Below are 24546 nucleotides of genomic sequence, written 5' to 3'. Positions count from 1 at the left end.
ATCCAGTTGATATTAACTGCTTCATTATTTGACAGGATGTAGTGAAATCATTTATCTTCATGACTGTGGACATTTACATTTACATTTTGTCTTAAACGTGTTCCCGAAAATGCTAAAAAAAATATTTTGTCCTTTGGTTTCTACAGAGGCCCCTCACTCAAGATTTATAGGTACATAAAAAAACCTCACCACAATTGAAATATATACTAGTCTGTATGATGTTGATTCCGATTTTGCCATTCTTTGACATCTACTCTACCTCAACTGCCTCCGTGGTCTAGTGGTAGAGCGTCCGCCTGGATAGCGGAAGGTCCGGGGGTTCGATCCTCGGCCGCGTCATACCAAAATATGTTGAAAAGTGGTACTTGTTGTTTCCCTGTCTTGCGCTCGGCATTAAGTAGCTAAAACAAGGACTGGTCGGGTCGGAGTCAGTATACTGTGTCTGAGTGGGGTATTCATGTTAAACTGCGGCATGGGATCTCAGTTGGCTAGCACTATAAATCGACATCAGTCCTGACCAGTACAAGCAGCCACACACACACGTGCATGCACGTCGCTATATAAGTGCAATAATCTTGGACGCGACGTTAAACCCCATTTCACCTCACCTCTAAGCTACATCTTATTTACTCTACCTCAATACGATTGTATATCCGCTTATCTTACTAGACAAAGATCACAGCAGATTGATAACGGTCATAGCGGTGATAATACTATACATGTATATGGATTATTGAGATGATAAAGATGACGTGGCCGCCGTTTAAGGGGATATTTCTTCATTCAACAACATTCATTTGATGTGTTCAACTCCCAGATCTCATACGTTCTACTGCCTAGCCAAGCGCCGAAATCGCTCGAAATCGTGGTATATTGTGTATTGCACTTGTGATACTGTATACTGCATGTGATAGTTGTCATTTCTAACTTGATACATATGATTGTATTACTTGAACCAATGACGTCGTTCGCCTTGGTTTGTATAAGGATCCCTCGCGGAAAATGTTAAATAACAGTTTGGTGCACAGACAAATAATAGGTGGTATTATGCACTGTATAGTCAGCGGAGAACACGTTCGAAATTAAACAGATCAGTTAACGGGTAGTGAACGACGTATGCCTTTCAGTCAAAACCGCATGATGGCGGCAATGTGGTTCCTTGTGAAAGCAAATTTTGTGTCACATGATGCTGAAATACTTTGGTGTTTTCTCTGTATTCATACAGAGAACACGTTCGTGTGTCAAGTGCCTCTTGCAGGGTGCTGCAGTGTGTGTGTGTGTGTGTCTGTGTGTGTGTGTCTGTGTGTATTTTCTTGTTTGTCGAGAGAGGGGTGCTGTATATCACTGGCATTTTACTATTCAAGTCTCAGTCGAGTTTTATGAAGGGGGCTCAGCAATTAAAGAGATTTGAAATAAGTTATTATTTAGAGTTCTGCGTAAATAAGGAGCAAAGCAGACAATAGTGACAAAATACGCCATGATAATTTACTGTTAGAAATTTTTTTTTTATTTTGTCTTAGATACAGATCAATATACATATTTGCACACATGAGTGAAAGTTGAAGTTGTACTGTGTTACAGACAGAGCTAAGCCATCTATACCTGCAAATGTCGTGTTTGGGCCCTTTGCAGGGTTGATATTATGAGCCAGGTCCCACGATGTCGGCGTACGGTAAGACAGCAAGCCACCGCGCCCTACCACCCGGCATCTCCAGCGAATGAATAAATTTTACCATCAAAACTGGTATTATTCCATAACACCTTTCTACAGCATCTTCCATCGTCCTAATACTCACATTAAGCTCATTCCTTGTGGCCGCTGCAGCTGCAAGATGCTACTGTTGACCCTTTCAGTGAGTGGGTGAGTGAGTGAGTATGGTTTTACGACGCTTTTAGCAATATTCCAGCAATATCACGGCGGGGGGCACCAGAAATGGGCTTCACACATTGTACCCATGTCGGGAATCGAACCCGGGTCTTCGGCGTGACGAGCGAACGCTTTAACCACTAGACTACCCGACCGCCCCGACCCTTTCAGTGACTGTGATTAAAACTTAAAGAGTATCTGTGACATCATCCATTGTACGCTGTCCATATGCGGCACTCATTAGGTTCACATCATGGTCCTGCTTGAATACAATCTCACTCACTCATTATATTAGTTTCAAGATCATTAGCATCTTTCAAAATTTACCGTTTGTTGCTGCTGTTTAAATCCGCACGCAGCAATATTCTGACCCAGATAATCCAGTGATTGATATTCAACCAAATCAGAAAGCCTGGACCCCCGATCAGTTTATTCGGCTCCTGTGAATTGCATACGACCGTGTCCCCGCCAGTATGTACAAATAGGTCAGATACCCCATACATTGACAAATCATGTGGTATCAGTGTAGTTTACCGTGCACTGTCCGCCATTTTAAACTCATTTTGGTAAAGGGTGTGGACGAAATTCACTTCCCAGGTACCCACCCCTATATAACCCTACCCGGGTAATGCGAACTTCAGTGACTTGTAGTGTAACCATGGAGTTCTAGATAATTTTTGTCATTAACCGCCCTCGTTAGTTTCGAATAAAGGGTAAACGACTGTTAACACTTCAACCTTTACTCTACCCTTCATCTGACGCGACGTGATGCAACTGCGACATCAGCTGACTCACTGGAAACACAGGGCGGAAACCATATATGAGACTTCAGTGTGCACTTTGATGCGTAATGTGTCTGAAAAACAAACAGAAGCAGCTTGCTCCAATCCACACTCCGATAAGGACCTTTATGTTGCACCGGGTTTAGTGATGTAACGATTTATTTGTGGAGATTATGTAAGTAATATTGACTCAATTTGCGAATGATTTTCAAAACAATTGGACTGCCTCCATTAATACGCGTGTTTTAACACACTGTATTACTGCTAGTGCCAGACAAACACTAACAGGTGACACCTGTAATCTTGATTAGAGGAGATGGGTTGACTGTCCACTCAGACACTTGGATAACCGACATCTTTTCTCAAGCAATCAGGCCCGGTTTGCTCGCACAGAGCACTATTCGTGTTTACAATCAATATTATCATAGAAGGCGGGGCTTAAATGGGCACCCACTGTGATTGGTTAAGAAATACGTGACGTATGAAATAGGTCAAGTAATGTAAATATCGGCGGAGAGGCCCCAACGGAATATTCAGATCATCACGTGTTATTCTCGCCGAACTTCCGTCGCTAAGGGTCGTATGCCAGATTTATCTCGTTAGAAACGGTTGGAGACGGAATACAGTACAGACGAATGAAGAAAACAACGACCATCTTGTATATGGAGTTTTACCCCAGGGACGATATACGCTATCAGCTTCAACTATATTATGATGGGTTCTCATTCCGCGAGAAGATCTATTCAGAATCTCGCTCACATGCTAGAACACTACTCTCACTACAACCCATCACCGCTGTCAATCAAAAAGTTCATTGATTTTGGTACGTAGCAATATTGTTCTCCTATAAAATTATGCCATTAGTTACTGACCGTGTTGTTATTTAGTATACTGTGTGCTGTTTTCACAACATTCGGGTTCATATATAAGATGCACCTTCCTTTGTTGTGAGATATATATTTTTGTTTTCGAACTATGGGTCTTGTTTGGCTCAAAATGACACATTTTCACAATTCTACGCTCTGTTCGGATTCTATTTTATCCCGTGACAACGGGGTATTTAACTCATGATAATGATTGTGTCGAGGTGTAGTCAGTGACAGGAAGTCAGACGACTCGAGCTGGAACAAAACAGTTTAATGGTTTTGTCCTGAAAGGTTAAATGTCATGTCGAATGTAGATGGTTTTAACACCTCTTGATCGTGGATGTAGAACATAGAGCATCATGACATACAATGAAGTTCCATTATACACCTATCCCGACATCCAAACAATAACCCCTCCCCACTCTGTCTCACCTATGCCATTAGACTTAGTTCGTGCATAAACACACATACACACAAACCTAGACTAACATTTAGTCTATGAAACCTTATATTACACAATATCCTTCTTGACCCTAAACAAAAATTATTAAAAAATCCTATGCTGTGGATATATATATTCCACAGTCATGGTGCAGGATTACAACAAACCACACCATACGTCTTGCTCCAGAATGTCAAATTGAGATGTTTACGTGACCTAGAGGTGTGTCTAAATGGACCAATCACGATCAATCTATTCGAGTTATTTTCCATTACCATAAGCAGTGATTGCGTCAGTCCGAATTCGCTAGGAGGGAAATTACCAATTGTGGAAATGATAACACAAAGGCTGGTTTTGTAATTGATTACGAAAATAAGCTAAATTTGTTGTTTTGTGCTTTACATTAGAGTATTCGATATTTTTACAAATTGTCAAAAAGCTCAGATATTAGTTGATAATGGTATTATCTTGGCTTCTTATGTGCATGGGTATTAAGGCGAATGTGAGGTTATCAATCGCCAAGGGCGATATTTGGCTGTATCAAGCACAAAGAAGGGTGACCCTTACTTGACCCCGGATCAGCTGTTAACGTTTATCGCCCCTGACAAAACTTTTCCCCGATAGAGGGCAAAGTCCATGTGTGTATCCTAACAACGTAGTGCGTATCACATTTCTGGAACAGGCTTCAGTTGAAAGGGAAACGAAGAACGAAAGATAAATATTCAAAACATATCTGCGACACGTATCGTTCCCATTTCCGACGTTGGCCTACATTATGAAACTTGACATATTGAATAACACTTATTTCGAAAACGAACTCAGTACCACACTTTCACCTGATGAATTTTATCTGTCACATAACATGTGAAGTATTTGTTCGAAAATAGTCTCATGTTTTTCAACTCTCCTTCCACTTTACCAAGATTTATAAAATATCGATACATCGATCGTGTTTTACAAAATAATCGTTCCTTCAAAAGGCATTATTTATTAATGCCTAATCAACATAATGTATCACATATTATTTCAGTCAGAGACCATATGTGCACTGCGTTATTATGAAATAAATATGGACGTGAAACGAAAGAAATTGTTTCCCCCCTTCAATCATTTAAGTTAGTTGTATGACGGATAGCATCCAAACTAAAAACACCGTGAACTGGGTCAAAGTCTACATGACTGCTTGCATGTGTCACAGCGGTTGTTTGTTTACAGGAAATTCGGTCACCGAGATGCAAATAGTGTCTTCGAGTTTGCACTCTTTGTTCATAGGCAGTCCGTTGCTTTCCAATAACGTCAGGGTCAAAGTCTGATCTACAGATGTAATACAAGCGCACCAACCCTACGGGCTCGATCGGAAAGATTTTTCAATGTTTGTTTTGATTTCCAGTCGAGTGATTTGCGCTCAGAGACACTTTGGAGGGACTTATTTCCACTGAATTTTACACTGTTTTTTCTCAGAGATGAAGTTATCACGCAAATTTATGTCACATATCATATCTGGACTGCGGTGGGCATCTTTTGAAAAGTATGCCACTTTCAACCCATCACCACTTTCATTGAAACAACTATTGGAGTTCGGTAAGCAAACTTACCATGAGCAATCAGAAAGTAACGTTTCACCATCTTATTTGATGTCAGTACTCCCACTTGTAATTGTTAACTTAAATAGATTATGGTGATAAAGGGAATCTTTAGTTCTGTAATTAGTAAATCACATTATTCAGGTTCATTAGCCAAAATGTTCAGTACCTTCCTGCAATAACCGTTTGTTATTTTTTCAACATTAGTGTGGAGAATGAACCGCTTTCACACTGACAGACATTAGCCTAATTGTTACTAAAACACTAAGTTTAAACACAATTGTTTTATCAAGCTTCAGTTGTTTTGATGCATCTATTTATTTGCATTATTATGTGCCTGCTTCTGTCAGGATCATATATATATCTACAACATACATATTTGACAACAAGGAAATTACCTTGCTGCAGAACCATGAAGATCCGGTGTACATTAGGTAACCCATGCTTGCCATAGAAGGCTACTGTGCTTGTCATAAGAGGCGACTAACGGGATAGGGTGGTCAGGCTCGCTAACAGTGACATGGTTGATCATGTTGATACATGTCATTGTACCCCAATTGCGTGGATCGATGCTCATGATGTCAGTCACTGGATTTTCTGGTTCTGACTTGATTATTTACAGACTGCCAGCATATAGCTGGAATATTTCTGAGTGCAGCATTAAACAACAAACAAACAAACAAAACCTTGCTACATTTTGCATGCTGAGTAAGCACCTCAGCCCTCATTCCACAATCACACAGACAATGCAGATGCTCAATTATCCAAAACAAAGCTGTGGGAGATATTGTCAAGATGATTCCAAATTGTTGACAGCTAAGGATGTCTGGAAGTTGAGAAAGACTCTTCTATGTTGTTGTGATATCAACATAGGTCTACATATGCTTTAGGATCATATTACAATTTATGTTTATACCATTTATTATAACAGAATAAAATAAAATGTTGATCGGTTTATGTCCTTCCAGTGCTCATGGTGTGACTTTGCAGGGGTTGAGGCTGAAAAACTGTCAAGAAAGCATTGTATAAGCAAAGTTTACCAGAACTTTCTTTCTTTATCAATTGGGCAGAATATTTACTAGTTTTGGTCTTGGTTCGAATGGGGTAAATGCTAAAGAAACGGCATTTGATTAGCTAACAAAACAACGTTGTGTTAGTTAATGGAGTACTGTTTCCAGATTGGCTAATCATAAAGTAGGTGGGGCTTGTGTTGCATTATTGCGCTGTATGATCTTACTTACGTTGTATTGTTGTCTACATTTTTTTGTTGAGCCTGATATGTTATTTTAGACATATTTATAAAACTTGGCTTCGGTTTGAAAAAACATTAAAAAGGTTGGGCATACTTTGCTATTTGGATAATGCAACTGGTGTACATTGGTTCCAAACACGCCAAAATTATTGTAGTGCATTCTTAACTTCATGTCTATCATATGGGGGCATGGGTGGCCCAGTCGTCTAAGGCGCCGCGATTCGCTGTGCAGAGTTGCGTCCCTTGGGCATGCCAGAAACCTATGATTGTGGGTTTGAATCCCGGTTCGCCCTGATTATGTTTCTAGGTTTGTCAGCAACATAACCGTGCTCGTGGGTTTCACCAAAGTGGTAAACGTCTGAGACCTGCATCACTCCGGGCTTTCCTCCCACATTAAGCTGACACGCCACGATATAGCTGGAATATTGTTAAAAGCGGCGTAAAACCCAACTCACTCACTCACTCACTCATGTCTATTATATGGGGGCATGGGTGGCCCAGTAGTCTAAGGCTCAGCAATTTGCTGTGCAGAGTCGCGTCCCTTGGGCACGCCAGAAACCTATGATTGTTTGTTCGAATCCCGGTTTACCCCGATTATGTTTCTAGGTTTGTCAGCACCATACAGCTGACGCCGCAATATAACTGGAATACTGTTAAAAGCGGCGTTAAACCCAACTCACTCATGTCTTTTATATACTTTATTTATACCCATATGGTGGTGAAAAGAATCTGAAATGATCTAATGATGAGATTCCTCACCTGTACAATCACATTCACCATGTTTAGAACAGATCTAGTCTTGCTCCAAGTTTGTGTTGAATGATTGGTCCATGGATTTATAGTAATTCTATCGTGTATGTGATTATAATAGGCAAGTCCAGATAGGCCGATGCTGGTCTTAACTTGTTCTTAATGTTCGTATAATCTAGGATCTATGTTTTAAACAAATAATCGTTTCCTCAGAGACTTGTGCAAGTGAAGGACAGACCCTACAGAACATTTTATGTATCTGCTCAAAGTCATTCGTTTCACACAAAATTAAAAGGTGGCTATGTTTGTCGTAAAAGGCGACTAACGGGATCGGGTGGTCAGGCTCGCTGACTTGGTTGATGCATGTCATCGATCTCAATTGCGTGGATCGATGTTCATGATATCAATCACTGGATTGTCTGGTCCAGACTCGATTATTTACAGACCGCTTTCATATAGCTGGAATATTGCTGAGTGCGGCGTTAAACAACAAACCAACCAACCAACACATTTGCTCGTCTTTTTGAAGTCTTTGTTCGAAGTGTCACGATTGAACGGTCATTGATCATTTTCCTCATTCATGTGCCATCTGAAAACATATTTCAAGCACAACAAATACAATAATCAATAATGTGTCGTGCCTACCAGGCTATAGCTATTAGAATTGAATTCATATGAGCCAAGAAACTTTTTAGCTTCAAATACTCCTCAGTGAACACACTGAGAACAAAGTCAGGGATCAATTTTAAAGAACAATCGACATTCAGCATCCAAGGTACATATGTTCAAGCCTGATATATACTGGGTGGATTTGACAATACTGCTTATATGTTTTTAATTTTATGTTAAAAATTGAGTTACAATAAACTACGGTTATAACAAACTCAAAGGAATCACTGATTTTAGTTCGTTATGACCGCACTTTGTTATTAGCATATATACATCAAATGGACGGGACGAAAAAGCAGTTAGCTATATCGCAGGGTTTCAGATGGCCCTCAGTCACCGGTCATAGACCGATAAACTTTCTATTTGACCGATGGTTTGTTTAAGTTGTCAGACTTTTGACTGATAGAAATGCTAAGCAAGGCGTCACACGTGTCATAATTTCATGATTAAATAGTAAATAGTAAGGATTATTCCACTTAGGGTATCGATTTTGAGCCATCGATTTTAATGCTCTCATAAAGTATAGTGCCAATCAAGACTCAGTTGTCCTCGTGTCTGGGGGATGGGGGGTGAAGTTGATGGCAGTATTGCTCCCAGACCCGGCGGGTAGCCGGGTGTGCGGAAGCTATATTTTAAAAGTAAGGATTTAACTTCGAAATTTTACTGCATCCGGCATCTTTGTTTAAGTGACTTACTGACATTTGCCACTGACTTTTTACATTTCTTGGGTCCAAGTCATTGACCTGTATACAGCTTTTTGTGTCAAAATCACTTTATCCATCAGTTCATTATAAGCATGTTTGTTATAAAGGTAGTTTTCTGTACTTGTGAAAGCACCAACTGTTAGCCACCATGTATTCACACATTTTCCTTACTATTTCTGATGTGCAGTGGTGTTCCACTGTAAATCAGGGGTTAGAGCACGAGGACCTGTTGTTCAATGGTTAGCGCCAAGGATTCATTAACTAACCATTTCAATGATTAGACACCAGGTCTAAGTGCTAACCTGTTTAAACCATGGCCATCATTCAAGGAAGCTTAGCTCCTAAAATGTCTAACAACATTGCTTTTATGACTGTATTTGAAAAGACATTTAACAACTCCATGCTGAACTGTAAGAAAACTGTGTGTGTCTCTGCATGATGCTGTCATAGTGACTGATTTACGACACCCATTGTCCGAAGAACATTTATTTGCAAAGGCTCATTACCCTGTAGCCATGACATCTATATGCCTTGAAACACTTAATTGCTGTTATTTATAAGATGCTAATTCTAGTTGTTAATCCCCATTTTTGTGTACTTAGCCTAGCTAGGGTTAGGGTAAGACCTTTCTTCTCTCTTTCTTCAATCTCTCTGGACCAAGGCTTATATAGCCAAGGTCACCTGACATTTAGTAAGTAATACATATAAATGTAAACAGTAATTCATCAGCAGGATGGCAGATGGTCGATGTACACAAAAATGGGGATTAATAATTAGGATTAGCATCTTATAAATAACAGCAATTGAGTGTTCAAGGCATATAGATGTCATGGCTCCAGGGTAATGAGCCTTTGCAATTAAATGTTCTTCAGACAATGACTGTCGTAAATCAGTCACTATGACAATGCACATGGAATATGTTCCCTGTGCCTTGGACATGTCGCTCTTTGGCAACTTAGCTTATGAAATGCATGTCCTGGGGCAAGTATACAATTCTATTGGAACAACCAGAACACATTTATTAATCGCATAAATATCATATGCTTATGTTGATGGGCCCATTATGAGCAATCATAGCCCTGATCAAGAAAAGAGCAGTTTTAACGAAAAGCTACTAAATCACACATATGTTGAATGTAAAGAATAACATACTGAATAAAATAAAATTTATACCAGTTCGTTAACGGATGAACTTTTCATCTTGATATAGTATGTCATTGTTAATTCCATGGTTTCTTCCATCAAGGTATATTAAAGGTATAAAGAAGTTCAACCATTGCCAATGCTGTTTATCTGACAATTCTGTCAGGTAAAGCATGGCCAAAGACATAGGTGCCATGGTTTTGGTCAAGTCTTTAATGCTCAAAGTCTTGTGTATTTTCAGGTAGCAAGACAGGAAGTCAGGAGCTCTCCTTCAACTTCCTGCGCAATGAGCTTCCCGTGAGGATGGCTAATATTATGAAGGAGATCAACCATCTACCTGACAACCTCCTTCAGATGCCCTCGGTCTCTCTCGTCATGAGTTGGTGAGCACATCCATACACACGTGACTTACCTTTTATCATGCTCCGCTGTATGCATGCCCTCGGTCTCTCTCGTCATGAGATGGTGAGCACATCCATACACACGTGACTTACCTCTTATCATGCTCCGCTGTATGCATGCCCTCGGTCTCTCTCGTCATGAGATGGTGAGCACATCCATACACACGTGACTTACCTCTTATCATGCTCCGCTGTATGCATGTCCTCGGTCTCTCTCGTCATGAGATGGTGAGCACATCCATAAACACGTGACTTACCTCTTATCATGCTCCGCTGTATGCATGCCCTCGGTCTCTCTCGTCATGAGATGGTGAGCACATCCATACACACGTGACTTACCTCTTATCATGCTCCGCTGTATGCATGCCCTCGGTCTCTCTCGTCATGAGATGGTGAGCACATCCATACACACGTGACTTACCTCTTATCATGCTCCGCTGTATGCATGCCCTCGGTCTCTCTCGTCATGAGATGGTGAGCACATCCATACACACGTGACTTACCTCTTATCATGCTCCGCTGTATGCATGCCCTCGGTCTCTCTCGTCATGAGATGGTGAGCACATCCATAAACACGTGACTTACCTCTTATCATGCTTCACTGTATACATGCTGTAAAACATTTCAGAGTGAAAATCTGATTTGGACACAATTTGTGGCATGAATTGCTCTTGACGTTAACCACTGCTCTGCTTGACAGGTTTGATCACTGTAAAGTAATCATAGCACTGGAATAACACTAACTGTGGTATACAAAATTCACTTTCACTACATCACTATTTTCAGTTTACATGTTTTTTGTTGACTCCACTTTTGGAAATTTATCATGTTAATAGTGATCATTGATCACTGATTATCATCTTCCTAATATTGCTCAAGACCGCCTCCGTGGTCTAGTGGTAGAGCGTCCGCTCGGAGAGTGGAAGGTCTAGGGTTCAATCCCCGTCCGCGTCATACTAAAAGACTAAATATGGTACTTGTTGTTACCCTGTCTGGCGCTCGGCATTAAGGGGCTAAAACAAGGACTGGTCGGCTCGGAGTCAGTATACTGTGTCTGAGTGGGTTATTCATGTTAAACTTAGGCATGGAATCTCAGTGAGCTAGCACTATAAATCGGCCTCAGTCCGGACTAGTACAAGCAGCCACACACACACACACACACACACACACACACACACGTGCATGCACGTCACTATATAAGTGCAATAATCTTTGACACGACGTTAAACCCCATTTCACCTCACCTGTTACTGCTCAATCATTGATTATAATTAGTTACTGTTATTGTGGATGCGTTTCAGGGCTTTACTTCTCAGAACACTTGTATTTATCATTATTTGATTAGACAAAAGATTCATAAATGCTAATTTCATGAATATGAGCTTGATTGTCAATGAACTATAAATGAATATGTTTATAGGTACTCATACATAGATTTTATGAATGGATGAATATTCAGAATAAAAATAGGTTTGACGGCTTCATTGTCTACATACATACATGTTCATAAGCATTCAATATTATTTATGAATAATTTGTTTTCTTATTTGAACTTGACTGACCATTGATTATGATTGACTGGTGACAGCTAACTGCTCCTTTTGTTATGTTTACCAATCTTGAAACACATGAGCCATACAAGTAGAACTTGAAGCCCTAGTTGGAGGTGGGTTGGCATCTGGAGTGTTTGTTGAAACAATTTAACCATCACATGTATACTGCATGCTGTCAGGGATTTATCCAGGATTCTGAACTAAGTGCCACTGGCAGGCAATTTTGGGAAAATATCTCTATTTTGCTCAGATTGGTCAGCAATGGTAAGGGACATATATTCAAGAGTAGGCCTAGATGAATCCTGGAAAATATACATCCCTTAGATACATTCCACCAATGAGTACTTGCACTCCAACCAAGTCTGGTGACTTGATCAAGCCAATGGGAGTTTCGACATTCGTAAGGTCACTTTGTTAAACAGGCCCTCCCTGTCTGTTGTAACTGTTTCCTGTCTATACTCCATAGCAACGTAAGACTTGCTCTGTCAGAAATTCATCTTTGACATTCAGCTTGGGATGTCATGTTGTGGAAGACATGTTGCTAATTGATGCAGGGGAATGAATGATGCAATACCCTGCATCAGATGGATGCGAGTAGCTAGGGGCTGCAGCAGTAGTATTGATCTGCCAGTCCTGAAGTACTGACAAGATAAAACAGTAGTCATCAAGAGTCTGTCCATACAACATTGTCACCTGTGTTTTTCCCTTGTCTCTTCTATCAACTACTGCATGCGGTTGACACATGTGGTTGACACATGCGGTTTACTGGCTGTGTCACCTGTGGATAAAATCAATAAATGATTAGCTGCCCTTGGGTAGTTGAAGGAGTGATGACATGATCCCATCTTCGTACATCAATTAGTTTTTGTCTAGCAGTGCAACAACCCTATGGAATGGGGCTACCTCAAGGTATTTGATCAAACATTTTCAGACACATGCGTCGTAATGGAACAGTTTAGATGGAAATGTTAAATTGGTACTTGGGAAATGTTTTGAGTGTCACACTCATGTAGGTCAAGGTCAAGGTCCTTTAAGTCACATTGATTGTGTTGCTTACCTGGAACTTAAAGTAAATGTCGGCAGTTGGGATATTTGTTCTGAAAGGGGACAGCCAATTAATAATTATAATCAGCTGATTAGATTATCTTCATTACATTAAACTTTTCAAGAATCATCCCAGAAATGGTATGTTTAATAAGTGTACACATTCAGTTGATCATTGTAAGTTGTTTTTTAAACATGACAGCCATTTAAAGAATATCATTTGTTGTGCATCATTGATTATTGTATGATTTCACAAGGAGCAAAATACCCCCCCAACCCCCACCCCCTTATTATCATTTGAAGTTTTTGTTTGTGAAAGTTATGCAATGTAAGATATTTCTTCTTTGGGTATACAGACATTATATTTGGTTTTGCTTTGGTGTTATTATTTGGCAAAGTAGCTGTGTCCCTGCCAACTCCACCTGTCAACAAGTTAGGCATGTGATGCTTCACAGATGCATCCTTGCTACACGGATTGGGTCACATACTCCATGCAGTGTATTATTTATCGGTTCATGAAATAATTCTTTATTAATTTTCAAACAAAAATGTCACACAAGCATGATCTTGCACCTGTCACCAGACAAAATGTTACGGTACGTGAACTAGTCTTGTGAGTTATGTTAGCTGGTACAAGCTGGTACAAGCTCTTAGCTGGGCTGCATTCAATTGCGAAAATTTCACTCAAAATTGGCACAGATTACATACAAATTACGCATACACGAGGTTGGCATAGCATGGCACCCCTAGCATCGTGTCTAGTCAATGAACCTAATACAGATAGATGGGCCATTATTATCTCTTGACAGTCCGTCCTATAGTTGTGGCCATCAGCAGTGACACAAGCAATTACGACCCAAAGGGCTGTGACATGAGCGAGTCAGGTTACGATTACAGGACTCAAAGTTGCAACTAAAATGGTCACCCATGCAACCTAAATTTCAGAGGTAGCCAAATGACTACATTAAAATATATCTTGTGGCCACTAAATTCTATTGCTACACATATGTAGACACAAAGATAAACATGTCTGCTACTAACTAATTGTACTCGCAAATAATTCCTCCTAAAGTGAACAATGAATATTAAATATTAATGTATTTAGTATTTTATTTTAGTTGATAGTTTATTGGATAAGCATGGATATACCTATATAATCTAGTAACATTAATTGCATCATTGTTAGAGTCACAAATAACAAAACTCAAGTACAGCATGTACAGTTTCCACTAATATCCAATTCCAAGACTAGTGCTATGACTTGTACATATAATAGTTATTTGATAAAAGATAATTTCAAATGCTTTTGGCTACCTATAATATTGGCTTGACTTCTTGATTTTACCACTGGCTACCTGGAATAAAATACTTGTAGCCATGTGGCTACATGGTAAAAATTAAATCTTTTGAGGCCTGGATTAAAATTACCATAAGACGGCCCGTAAAATGTGACGTCATTGGTTACCATGACGTCACAGTCAAATGACATCCCTAATGGCTCTGCTACTTCAGCTGTTAGCAGTATATTTTTTACCCTTAATACTTAATATTACTGTCCACAAACTTAAAAAGTTGGAAGACTGATGTTGGATGATGAATAGAATCTCACCCTTGTGTTTTTTTATATGAAGTATATCGATAAACAATGATAAAAGTTTTAAAATCCTTGGCAAGTTATTCTGGGAGTTTTAGGGCTGTCGGGTAGCCTAGTGGTTAAAGCGTTCGCTGGTCATGCCGACGACTCAGGTTCTATTCCAGACATGGGTACAATGTGTGAAGCCCATGTCTGGTGTCCCCGCCGTGATATTGCTGGAATATTGCTAAAGATGGCATAAAACTATACTCTTACTCATTCACTCTTGGAGTTTGAAACTTTTATCGACTTGTGTAGATAAATTTGCTATCAAAAGACACTTGGGGGAAATTCTCAATTTATGATTGATCGGTAAGTTGATGAGTCTGAAAGTTGTCTCATTTCCTTTTTCTGATGTTGCAGGTATGAACAGAGCTTTAAGGAGCTACTTCACTTTGAAGAAAACAACACGAGTGACAAGTCACTTACTGAGTAAGTTGTTCCCAGATGTTGTTCCGAATGTCTTGTTTTACACTGCAGTCAGCAACATGTCAGCTATGGTATGGATTCCTTTACTTATTTGAGTCTGGACCAGATAGTCCAGTGATTGATATCATGAGCACTTATCAACGTCAGGGCACATTAACACGCTATCAGCCATGTCATTGATCCTGAGACTTCAAGTTCGTTTACTTCCGCTTGACAGCCAACGGACATTACTCCTTACATAGACTCACTCTGCGTTCCGCTAAAACACCCATGTTACCTGCTAAAATACCATTCTGACAAAATTACTTTGTACCATGGCATCAATGACACTGTATTCAATGTGAAAACTATCAAGGAACTAGCTCTTCTCCATCTCATGTCTAAACTAGCATGACATAACTGGTTGAAGAATCCATGAAGATCCTGGGTAGAATAGGTCTTCAGCAACCCATGCTTGCTGTAAAAGGCAATTTAGCATGTCGTAAGAGGCAACTAACAGGATCGGTTGGTCAGACTCACTGGCTTGGTTGATGCATGTCATCGTATCCCAATTGGGTGAATTGGTTGTTTACAGACTGCCATCATATATATAGAATATTGCTGAGTGCGGTGTTAAACAACAAACAAACATACAAACAAGAGTGGGCCAAGAGACTAAGTTAGTATTCAGCATTTTAGATATCCACATTTGAGTCTTTATTCCCGGCATCTACAGCTACATCATGAGTACATTGACAGTTGTGGGTTCATTTACAAGTGCATATTTACAGTAAAATGGAATGCTTTGTTTCAGCTTCACAGACACACTGACACACATACGGAATCGTCATGCCAACGTGGTGGAAACTATGGCTCAGGTATTTATGATGATCTGTTACCATGGTTACTGACAACACCTGCCTTCATACACCTGTAATTTGGGTGGTAGCAATATTGATAGAAGAGGTACGCTGCTTCACCAGCTTAATGCACGATGACATTGGTCAGGTGCAGGAGCCATGTCACATTACATGATAAAATATTAGTAATACGATTCAATCTACACAGACCCTGTTTTGAGTAAAGGGGAAAAAAGCAATCAGCATGTCCGTCAGCCGTCTATTTTCCATTTCTAGAGCCGAACTCCTAAAGCGTTGAATAATTCTTTTTGAAACTTGCCATACAGATTAGTCTAGTGGTGAACTGGTGCCTTTTGATGATTTTGTATATTTATTGTTATCCCCACAGTATATAATGCGAGGGGATATGTTAGCATCTGGTCTATCTGTCTATCCGTCTGCCTGTCTGTACTTCTTGAGCACAACTTGAAGTGGTACCATTTGCTATTGTGGGGGCTGGGGGGATTTGTTATCTTCTGATGACTCTTGTTTGTTTTTTGTTGTTTTCATGACGACAAGTTGGATTTTAATGAAAATGAGGGTAGGGCTTTTTTCCGGAGCAGAACTCGAAACTATTAAATATTACTGTATGAAACTTGCTTTGCAGATCGTTCTAGTTGGAAACTGGTGCCTTTTTGTGATTTGGGATAATGAAAAATACTGAACACATTTCTTTCTTCTTCACTGCACTGAATGTATCCAATGGCAATGAACCAAAAGTGGGGTATAAGTAGCCAAACTCCATTTCCGAATCACACCAGTCCGGGGGAATATGTCATCTCCTGACAACTCTTGTCATGATTGTGAATGTTTGACAGGGTATCATAGAGCTGAAGGATACGTATGGAGTGGACAGCAACACCAACAACCGCATCCAGTATTTCCTGGACCGATTCTACATGAGCAGGATCAGCATCAGGATGCTCATCAATCAGCACAGTGAGTAATGGACACGACAAGCCTTGGATAACAGCTGTCTGTCATACTGAAACATACTGAGATTACTTTGTGGAACATGCCCACTATCTTACTCTAGCTGAACAATTTGGAATGATTCTTAGACAAGTTGCTCCTTGCTTCTTTGTTACGGTACCTCATCTGTGCAAGAATTGCCAAAAATGCAAATAACCAGCATAAGCGTTAAGAATTGTTTTTTTTAAATTGAGACATATTTTATATCATTGCCTTGAATGAAATAGTATTTAAATATGTGCTGCTTGGTAAGGCTTAAAAAAATTATAGAATTGGTTCTCAGGCAATGGCTTTTTAAATTATTGGGTGGGTGGTGGTTTTGTTTTGTTTTTGGTTGTTCAAGCTAGTATTTAACCAAATTTTGTTTACAATAATTTGGGGGAAATCATGATGTTCTTAGGTATTGTAGTATTTAACTGGTGTGGTTGTGTGTTCGAGACACTGAATATGTAAAGATTATTATCTTTTTTTTAAAATGGAAATAAGAACGAAACATGCGGCAGACTTTATGATGATGCAGGCAGGGCCTGAGAACCAAGACTATTATAGTTTTAGCCTAATGCTTTTTCTCTTTATTGTTACTGTGCTCATTGAAGCAGAGGTCTCTCAAAGCATGCCAAGTACAGTGGCATGACTAGTGATGAATGTTTTATTACATATGTCAGTTCCAACATTACCATGGTAACGTGTTGTTTTCAGCTCTGTTATTTGGCTCTCAACTTGCCAACCCACGACATATAGGCTGCATCGACCCCAGTTGCAATGTGTTGGATGTTGTGAAGGGTAAGACCAGACATTACTTCAGAAACATGTCCTTGTGGACACAATCATTCTCAGTAGCATTGGGGTCACGGGTAGATCAAGACACCACAATTAGCTGTGCAGAGTTGCCCCCCTTGGACATGCCAGAAACATGTGGGTTCGAATCCCTGTTTGCCTCAATTATAATTTGGTTTTGTCAGGACCATACCTGTGCTCGTGGGTAATCCACCAAAGTAGGAGACCGGCATCACTTCAGGATTTCCTCCCACATTAAGCTGACACACCGTAATATGACTGGAATACTGTTAAAAGCGACGTTAAACCTAACTCACTCACCTAGTGCCAGTCGTTGTCTTTGAAAAAAATTAGGATTAAATATGAATGATCAAAGTTATCAATTTTATGTTTGTTGGTAATTAATTGTTTTGTTCCTGTTGTAAATGTGGTGAATACTTAATATTAATACGTGAATATTAAGTTGTGTGATTAATGGAAGTTTTGATATTTTTTTATCATTCTGAGTTGTGTGTTTTGGTTCCAGATGCGTATGAGAATGCTCAATTTCTCTGTGACCAGTACTACCTCATCTCACCGGAAGTGGAAATTGTAACGAAAAATCGTAAGATGAATTAAGTTATCTCGGTCAGATTTATTAATCATGTTAATAGTAGTTACATTCATTTTGATAAATATTGTTTGAAATCAGAACAGAGAGATAATTACATACATATTCTTTTGTTAACGATTGTTGTAAGCAATTTGGAAGAGATACAGATATAATCTATGTGCTGTTACCCCGTACAATTCCATGTTTTTAGCCCTGGAGAAGGAGTCGACAATCAATATGGTTTATGTACCCTCTCACCTCTATCACATGCTGTTTGAACTGTTTAAGGTAGGTCTGATGTCGTGCTGTGCATATTGTTTAGCTCTAGGGACAAGAAGAGAAAATAATTACAGTTTTCGACATAATAAGTGCCCAGGGCACTCTCAAAATTAGAAATAGGGGGCTCTTATTAGAATAAAATTATTTGAAAGATCATAAATTTCGTGGTTTATGCTGACAGCCTGAAATGATACAGAAGAAAAGTCTGTGTATTATACACGACAGATATATTTTTCCAGAATTTATTTGCCCATAATTAAGGGTGCATATAACACACGAGTGCGTACAATACACGAATAAATAAGTCTTGTGTACATTGATCAATCGAAAGCAATTGGGATCGTTCACAAGCCAATATATTAGCAAATATTGCCGTAGGTGCTTATTAGAGCGGGGCGCTTATTACGTCGAATATGGTAATGCATTGTCAAAACCTGAATTAAGAGTACACAGTTGAAATAACATTGAGAAGAACCTCGATTTAGATCGGTTGGCTCTTTGTTGTCATCCAATGTTTGCAAGTTAGGTCGGACTCACAGAATAAATGAAAGTCATAAACATCATGAACACAGGGATATAAGTTAGACAGCTGACTGAATAGGACCACCTCCATTGTGTAGTGGGAAGAGCATCTGCCCAGATCAGAAGGCTAGTGTTTCAATCCCCATGCTGCATCATACCAAAAGGCGTAAAGTGGTGGTACTTGTTTCCCTGTCTGGTGCTCAGCATTAAGGGGACAAAATAAGGACAGGTTGGCTTGGAGTCAGTATGTGTATCATGTTAAACTGGGGCATGGTATCTCAGTTGGCTAGCATTATTACTCCTGTCCAGCACAAGCAGCTACTCATGCCACCTCACCTTTGCCTAAATAAAGAAGGGGTTGTACATGGGCAAATATTTTAGGGTACAAGAAAGGAATTTATGGATGTCAACTTCTTTATTTAAGAATTGACTTTCACTTTGTGTTTGTTCATTGAAGTATGAACCTAGGTAGAGTGAGGGCCAAACTGTATGAACGTCGGAACTTGCGTCAATGTTCATACAATGTTTGGCCCTAACTTCGTGTAGGTTCATATTCCATTAATTCACACAAAGTGAAAATCAATTCTTACCTTTTTTTATATCACTACTTTTATCTCAAAGGACGTAGACCTTGTTCTACACACAATTATATTTAGTATGTGTGACTTCATGTTTACACTGACAGCCATACAACAACCAGCTGAATCTTGGAATAAAATAGTCCCTTAATTAGGTGAAATATGCTTATGTATGCTCAACATGATCAACGGGGACAACTTTTGTCGTTTCTTCAGAACAAATGAACTCAAATAATATCCTAATTAGATGAGAAAGGTTTGTTTAGGACTACCTCAGTAAGTCGGTCACAATGACTGCGCGTCGTAATACATTTACATCAAGTACAAGATGTCAAAATGGCCGACGCGATAAACGTGACAGGAGAGATTGTGGAAGTTGTTAATGAACCTGTGGCAGTGACATGTGTAAGTCATCATTGATCAACTGGCCAATCATTGAAAGGTGATTAAAGATGTGTCAAACAGACACTAGGGTAAATTCATTGATTGCTGTAGACTGTCACTGTCAGTCGAGACACGGGTTGAGCCGATACAATGATAGTTTGGGTGTGTATTTTTCTTTTTGTTCATTAGGATGGGTCGTAGAGAGGATATTTATGAACGATCATGCAGTCAGACTCTCTGATGTTTCTCAATGTATACTTAAACGCTGAGTTCAAGATGAAAGGGTTTAAATCATCAGAAAGAATGCCTCTGTATGTATTTGTGCTAGCGAATTCTCAGGGTTTTCCCCAGGAATGTGGAAGTAGTCCGTTTGTGTTTAACTCATTTCAATAACACGGTCTCGTGAAAAATGACTAACGTCAAAATGTGTCGTTTATACACTTATGAACATCAATTCCGCGGTCATTTGACCGACGTCTCGTCCAATGGAAAAGCTGTATATCATGTAAACTTCGAATCAAAAAATTATTATGAGGAACACAACGTTCATCAGGTGAATGGTGGTACTTGTTTTTACCCTGTCTGGTGCTCAGCATTCACCTGATGAAGAAGTTAGTATATAAACTCCGAAACATTGTGTTCCTCATAATAAAGAAGTTGACATCCATAAATTCTCATTTCCTTATGTGTATCACTTCTAAATGCCGTTAAAAGACTTGATGTTTTTATATTACAGATAGAGAAATGATGTTAGCTGACTGATATTGTTTGCCTCTTGCAGAATGCCATGAGAGCTGTGGTGGAACACAGCCCCTCAGACGGCGAAGTACCCAAACTGAGTGTGATGATATCCAAGGGAAGTGAAGATCTGACAATCAGACTGTCGGATGTGGGTGGGGGAGTGCCCAGATCCAAGGTTGACCAGCTGTTCCAGTACATGTACTCCACAGCCCCCCAGCCTGACCGCTCGGGGGATGGGTCAGCACCACTGGTAGGTTTCCTCCAACCCTCCGTAGCATAGTGGTAGAGCATCTGCCTGGAGAGCGGAAGGTCCGGTGTTTGATCCCCAGCCCCGTTTATATCAAAAGACGTTTAAACATGGTACTTGTTGTTTCCCTGTCTGGTGCTTGGGTATTCATGTTAATCTGCGGCATGGTATCTCAGTGGGCTAGCACTATAAATCAGCATCAGTCTGGACTAGTACAAGCAGCCACACGCCAAAGTGCATGCAGTATAGAAGTGCAATAATCGTGGACAAGATGTTAAACCCCATTTCACCTGTGTGCTGTTCACAGCTGTACACTTCATGTACTATTGTCTTGCAAGTCTCTTAACATGTTGACCAGGGGCTTCCTCACTCACTTTTGAACACTTTATTGATATGGATTGTTATGAGGGATTGTTATGAGCTGAATATGTATGTGTGCTTGTGGATAATATTCCGGTTGTGTTGTGTTCCCAGGCTGGCTATGGGTATGGCCTACCTCTGTCCAGGCTCTATGCCCGATACTTCCAGGGGGACCTGGTACTCAATTCTGTGGAGGGATACGGGACTGATGCTGTCATATATCTTAAAGTATGTATCAAAGAGTGGACAGATAACAGTCAATTTTGTGAAGGTTTAATTGTATACATGTACATATGCATGCATACATACACATGCATGCACGCATACATACATACACACATACATGTTGACAGAACTGACAATCAGCCAAGTGTTACCACATAGTGTCTATTTTCTTGTCACGATATGCCGCATGTGGTTTCAAAACTTCACATGCTAATCATGTACGAGACATGGTGCATTTCGAGTCATGGATCTATGACGTCACATGTGATGCGTTCATGAGCATCGCTTCACACTACATGACAGTATGTTCATTGTGAGGTGAACCAATCAAATGTCTCACATTTATTTTGTCGTTGAGCTTATATATAAAGTAAATATGCTCAGTGATCCATTGTTATTCCTTTAAGAGTTCCCTCCCCTGGCCTGCTCACCTGCATGTTTCATGTCTAATTTCAGGTGTTATCAGATGAAGCCAACGAACACCTCCCTGTTTACAACAAGACAGCTTCTAAAGTGTACGAGACTGATATTCCCATCCATGACTGGAGCTCGCCCTGGTCACCAGGTGGGGGGTCGGCCTCAAGAACATACACCACATGGGCTCGCAGCCTCTCCTGATCTCAGGGTTGGAGACACTGGTGGAAGAACCCAGTTGTCGGCAGGAACGATCTCTTGGTTGTGACTCGGTCACTCGTTGGATATGATGCTTCTTTCACTGGTGTTCAGTCTTTGTGGCTAGGTAGTTGCTTGTGATGCTAGGATGTAACAACATTATTATGTCTGGCGTTAATAGGTGTACAGTCCCTGTATTGATGTGCACTGAACACTGTTGAATAGGGTATGTTTTGTGTTTCAGAAGAAGAATTTGACAGGTGTTTTATTCAGATGTGTTGGGAAGTTACCCATCTGTTCATAGAGATCCTCAATTATATTTTGAGAATTGAATTTTTAATGAAATGGAGTGTCCTCATGAACAGTAGCTGTGAATCGGAGGTTCCTCTTCTCGTTGTTCTGTGTGTCCAATATGAGTATGGACAAGATTGAAGACTATGACTAATAAAAACATTATTCATATAGAACATTCTGTATCTAATGATGGTTCACTTGTACCAGGTTTGTCCTACGTTGATACAAGTTGATAACAGTTCAACTCAGCCATGTATTGTACACGTTACACCTGGAATTGATGCTGAGCTTGATCAGGTTGCATGTGACCTTGCTGAACGCATCCATATTTCTGTGATATTCAGTCCCCGAGCTTCATGCAGTCTTCTGTTGTGATTTAGGTTTTCAGTTTTCCTGACATCAATTCTTTGCAGAATGGTCCTTCCTTAATAACCATGTTCAGGCTTGCAGACAATACTGTGCCATCACATACACAGTGCTGAAGATGTTGCGTACGCAGCAGGAAGAACAATTACAGAACAACCACATCTTGAGAGGGAAGTTATTAGCTTCTCGAAACAAATGGCACGTTCCTGCCCCTGTGAAGAGTGATGAAATAAGTTACTCATAACACATGAGGTCTTGTTCTGTCAATTTCAAAATTCCAATGAAAGAATTTAAATGTTGAAACTTCATGCTTGCTGTATATATACCACTGTTTAATTCAAAAGTGCAATATCATGGGCATATATCTTATTGGGCATAATACAGGCTGCTGTAGTATTCATGTTTGCCCTCTTTTTAACCTTAGAACATCGTCTCCGTACGATAACAGAGAAGGTGGTCTCGCGGATGTAGTGTTCACTTGTCACCTACACCAGGTTCAGTTCCCTGTTGTGGGCAGTCAGTGAAGCCTGGTTTGGGCTTGCAACTGTTTTTAAATGAGAGCTATGCCACTGCATGTATCATTGTTTTAAAAACATGACCTGGAAACTATGTTTAGTTGTTTAAAAAACAATACTATTTTTAAACAATGTTTTAGAAAAAACTTGACTTTTTATTTGACTATTTGATTTAACGGAACACATTTAGAATCATTGTAACTGTCTACAGTACTATACTTGTGACAGTCTCCTATATTTTAACATTGACATGTGTCATGTATTTTAACTTAGACTTGAGACAGTCTCCCATACTTTAAGACAGACTTATGTCCGTCTCTTGTATTGTAATAGCCTCCATCCTATGCTGTAATGGTGTGACAGTTGGACACGGATTGCTTTGTAACAGGGGTTTTGAAAACCGGTATGCTTCATTTTCAACAACTATTTTATATGTATTTAAAGTCACATCTCTACACAATGATTGAAGTCATTTGTGCCATTGTTCATTTGTATGGTTACCATGGTTACATTAGTGTTTGTGAGAATGTCATCATCCAACATGATTCATGTGTGATGTACATCATATGTCATTCCTATGATAAGATGTGTAACAGTTGTGGATTCAATCCAACAGTACCTTTCTACTGACACTATGGCAGCCGTCTAGTTTCTCAGCTGGGTCTGTTCTTGTTCACTTTTACTTAGTTTATGTCAAATCCAACTGGCTTTGTCTTGGTGTTAAAGTTGATGTGAGAAGGCCATTTGAAATGAGTGTGATGTTTTATTAGTATAATATGATCACACATGGATATTTTCAATGAGAATAAATATTTTAGTGGACTACTGCTTGCCTTGTCTATTACTAGTGTCACACCTCCTCTTAAGTAATGATGCAAGATTTGATTGAAAACATGTACAGTAAACTATGGTTATAACAAACTCAAAGGTACCACTGATATTAGTTCGATATAACCGTAGTTCGTTATAAGCATTTATACAGAAAATGGCTGGGACCCAAAAATATGTTGTTATTAAGGTAGTTTACTGTACTTTGCACTTTCGGTATGATTTGACACATTTAGACTTGGTTAGTGAAAACATGGT

The 24546-nt window shown here is 39.7% G+C and overlaps 1 protein-coding gene across 2 annotated transcripts; it reads left to right on the top strand.

Moving 5' to 3' along the window:
• Positions 1-3154: 3154 nt before the first annotated feature.
• LOC139465944 (pyruvate dehydrogenase (acetyl-transferring) kinase isozyme 2, mitochondrial-like) lies at positions 3155-24286 on the top strand. Of its 2 annotated transcripts, none has more exons than XM_071247952.1 (11): positions 3155-3472; positions 10300-10441; positions 15053-15121; positions 15912-15975; positions 16815-16935; positions 17668-17751; positions 18272-18349; positions 18549-18625; positions 20882-21091; positions 21563-21676; positions 22130-24286. In XM_071247952.1, exons 1-11 carry the CDS (start codon positions 3361-3363, stop codon positions 22289-22291), a joined length of 1233 nt encoding a protein of 410 aa, XP_071104053.1. In that variant the 5' UTR covers positions 3155-3360; the 3' UTR covers positions 22292-24286. The 2 variants fall into 2 exon arrangements, with proteins under 2 accessions (XP_071104053.1, XP_071104052.1); XM_071247951.1 differs by lacking the exon at positions 3155-3472 and adding an exon at positions 5123-5538.
• Positions 24287-24546: the final 260 nt, after the last annotated feature.

This window comes from Haliotis cracherodii, unplaced genomic scaffold (assembly GCF_022045235.1).
Source record: "Haliotis cracherodii isolate W230 unplaced genomic scaffold, xgHalCrac1.p SCAF_18, whole genome shotgun sequence".
Classification (NCBI taxonomy): domain Eukaryota; kingdom Metazoa; phylum Mollusca; class Gastropoda; order Lepetellida; family Haliotidae; genus Haliotis; species Haliotis cracherodii.
The sequence above is the reverse complement of the archived record's forward strand: the minus strand, read 5'-3'. Positions and strand labels throughout refer to the sequence as shown.

Coding starts and splice junctions, on each gene's coding strand:
- LOC139465944 (XM_071247951.1), top strand. CDS start 5,421: ATGAAGTTATCACGCAAATTTATGTCACATATCATATCTGGACTGCGG. Junction 15,976..16,814: donor TGGTGGAAACTATGGCTCAG/GTATTTATGATG, acceptor AATGTTTGACAG/GGTATCATAGAGCTGAAGGA. Junction 21,092..21,562: donor GGGATGGGTCAGCACCACTG/GTAGGTTTCCTC, acceptor TTGTGTTCCCAG/GCTGGCTATGGGTATGGCCT.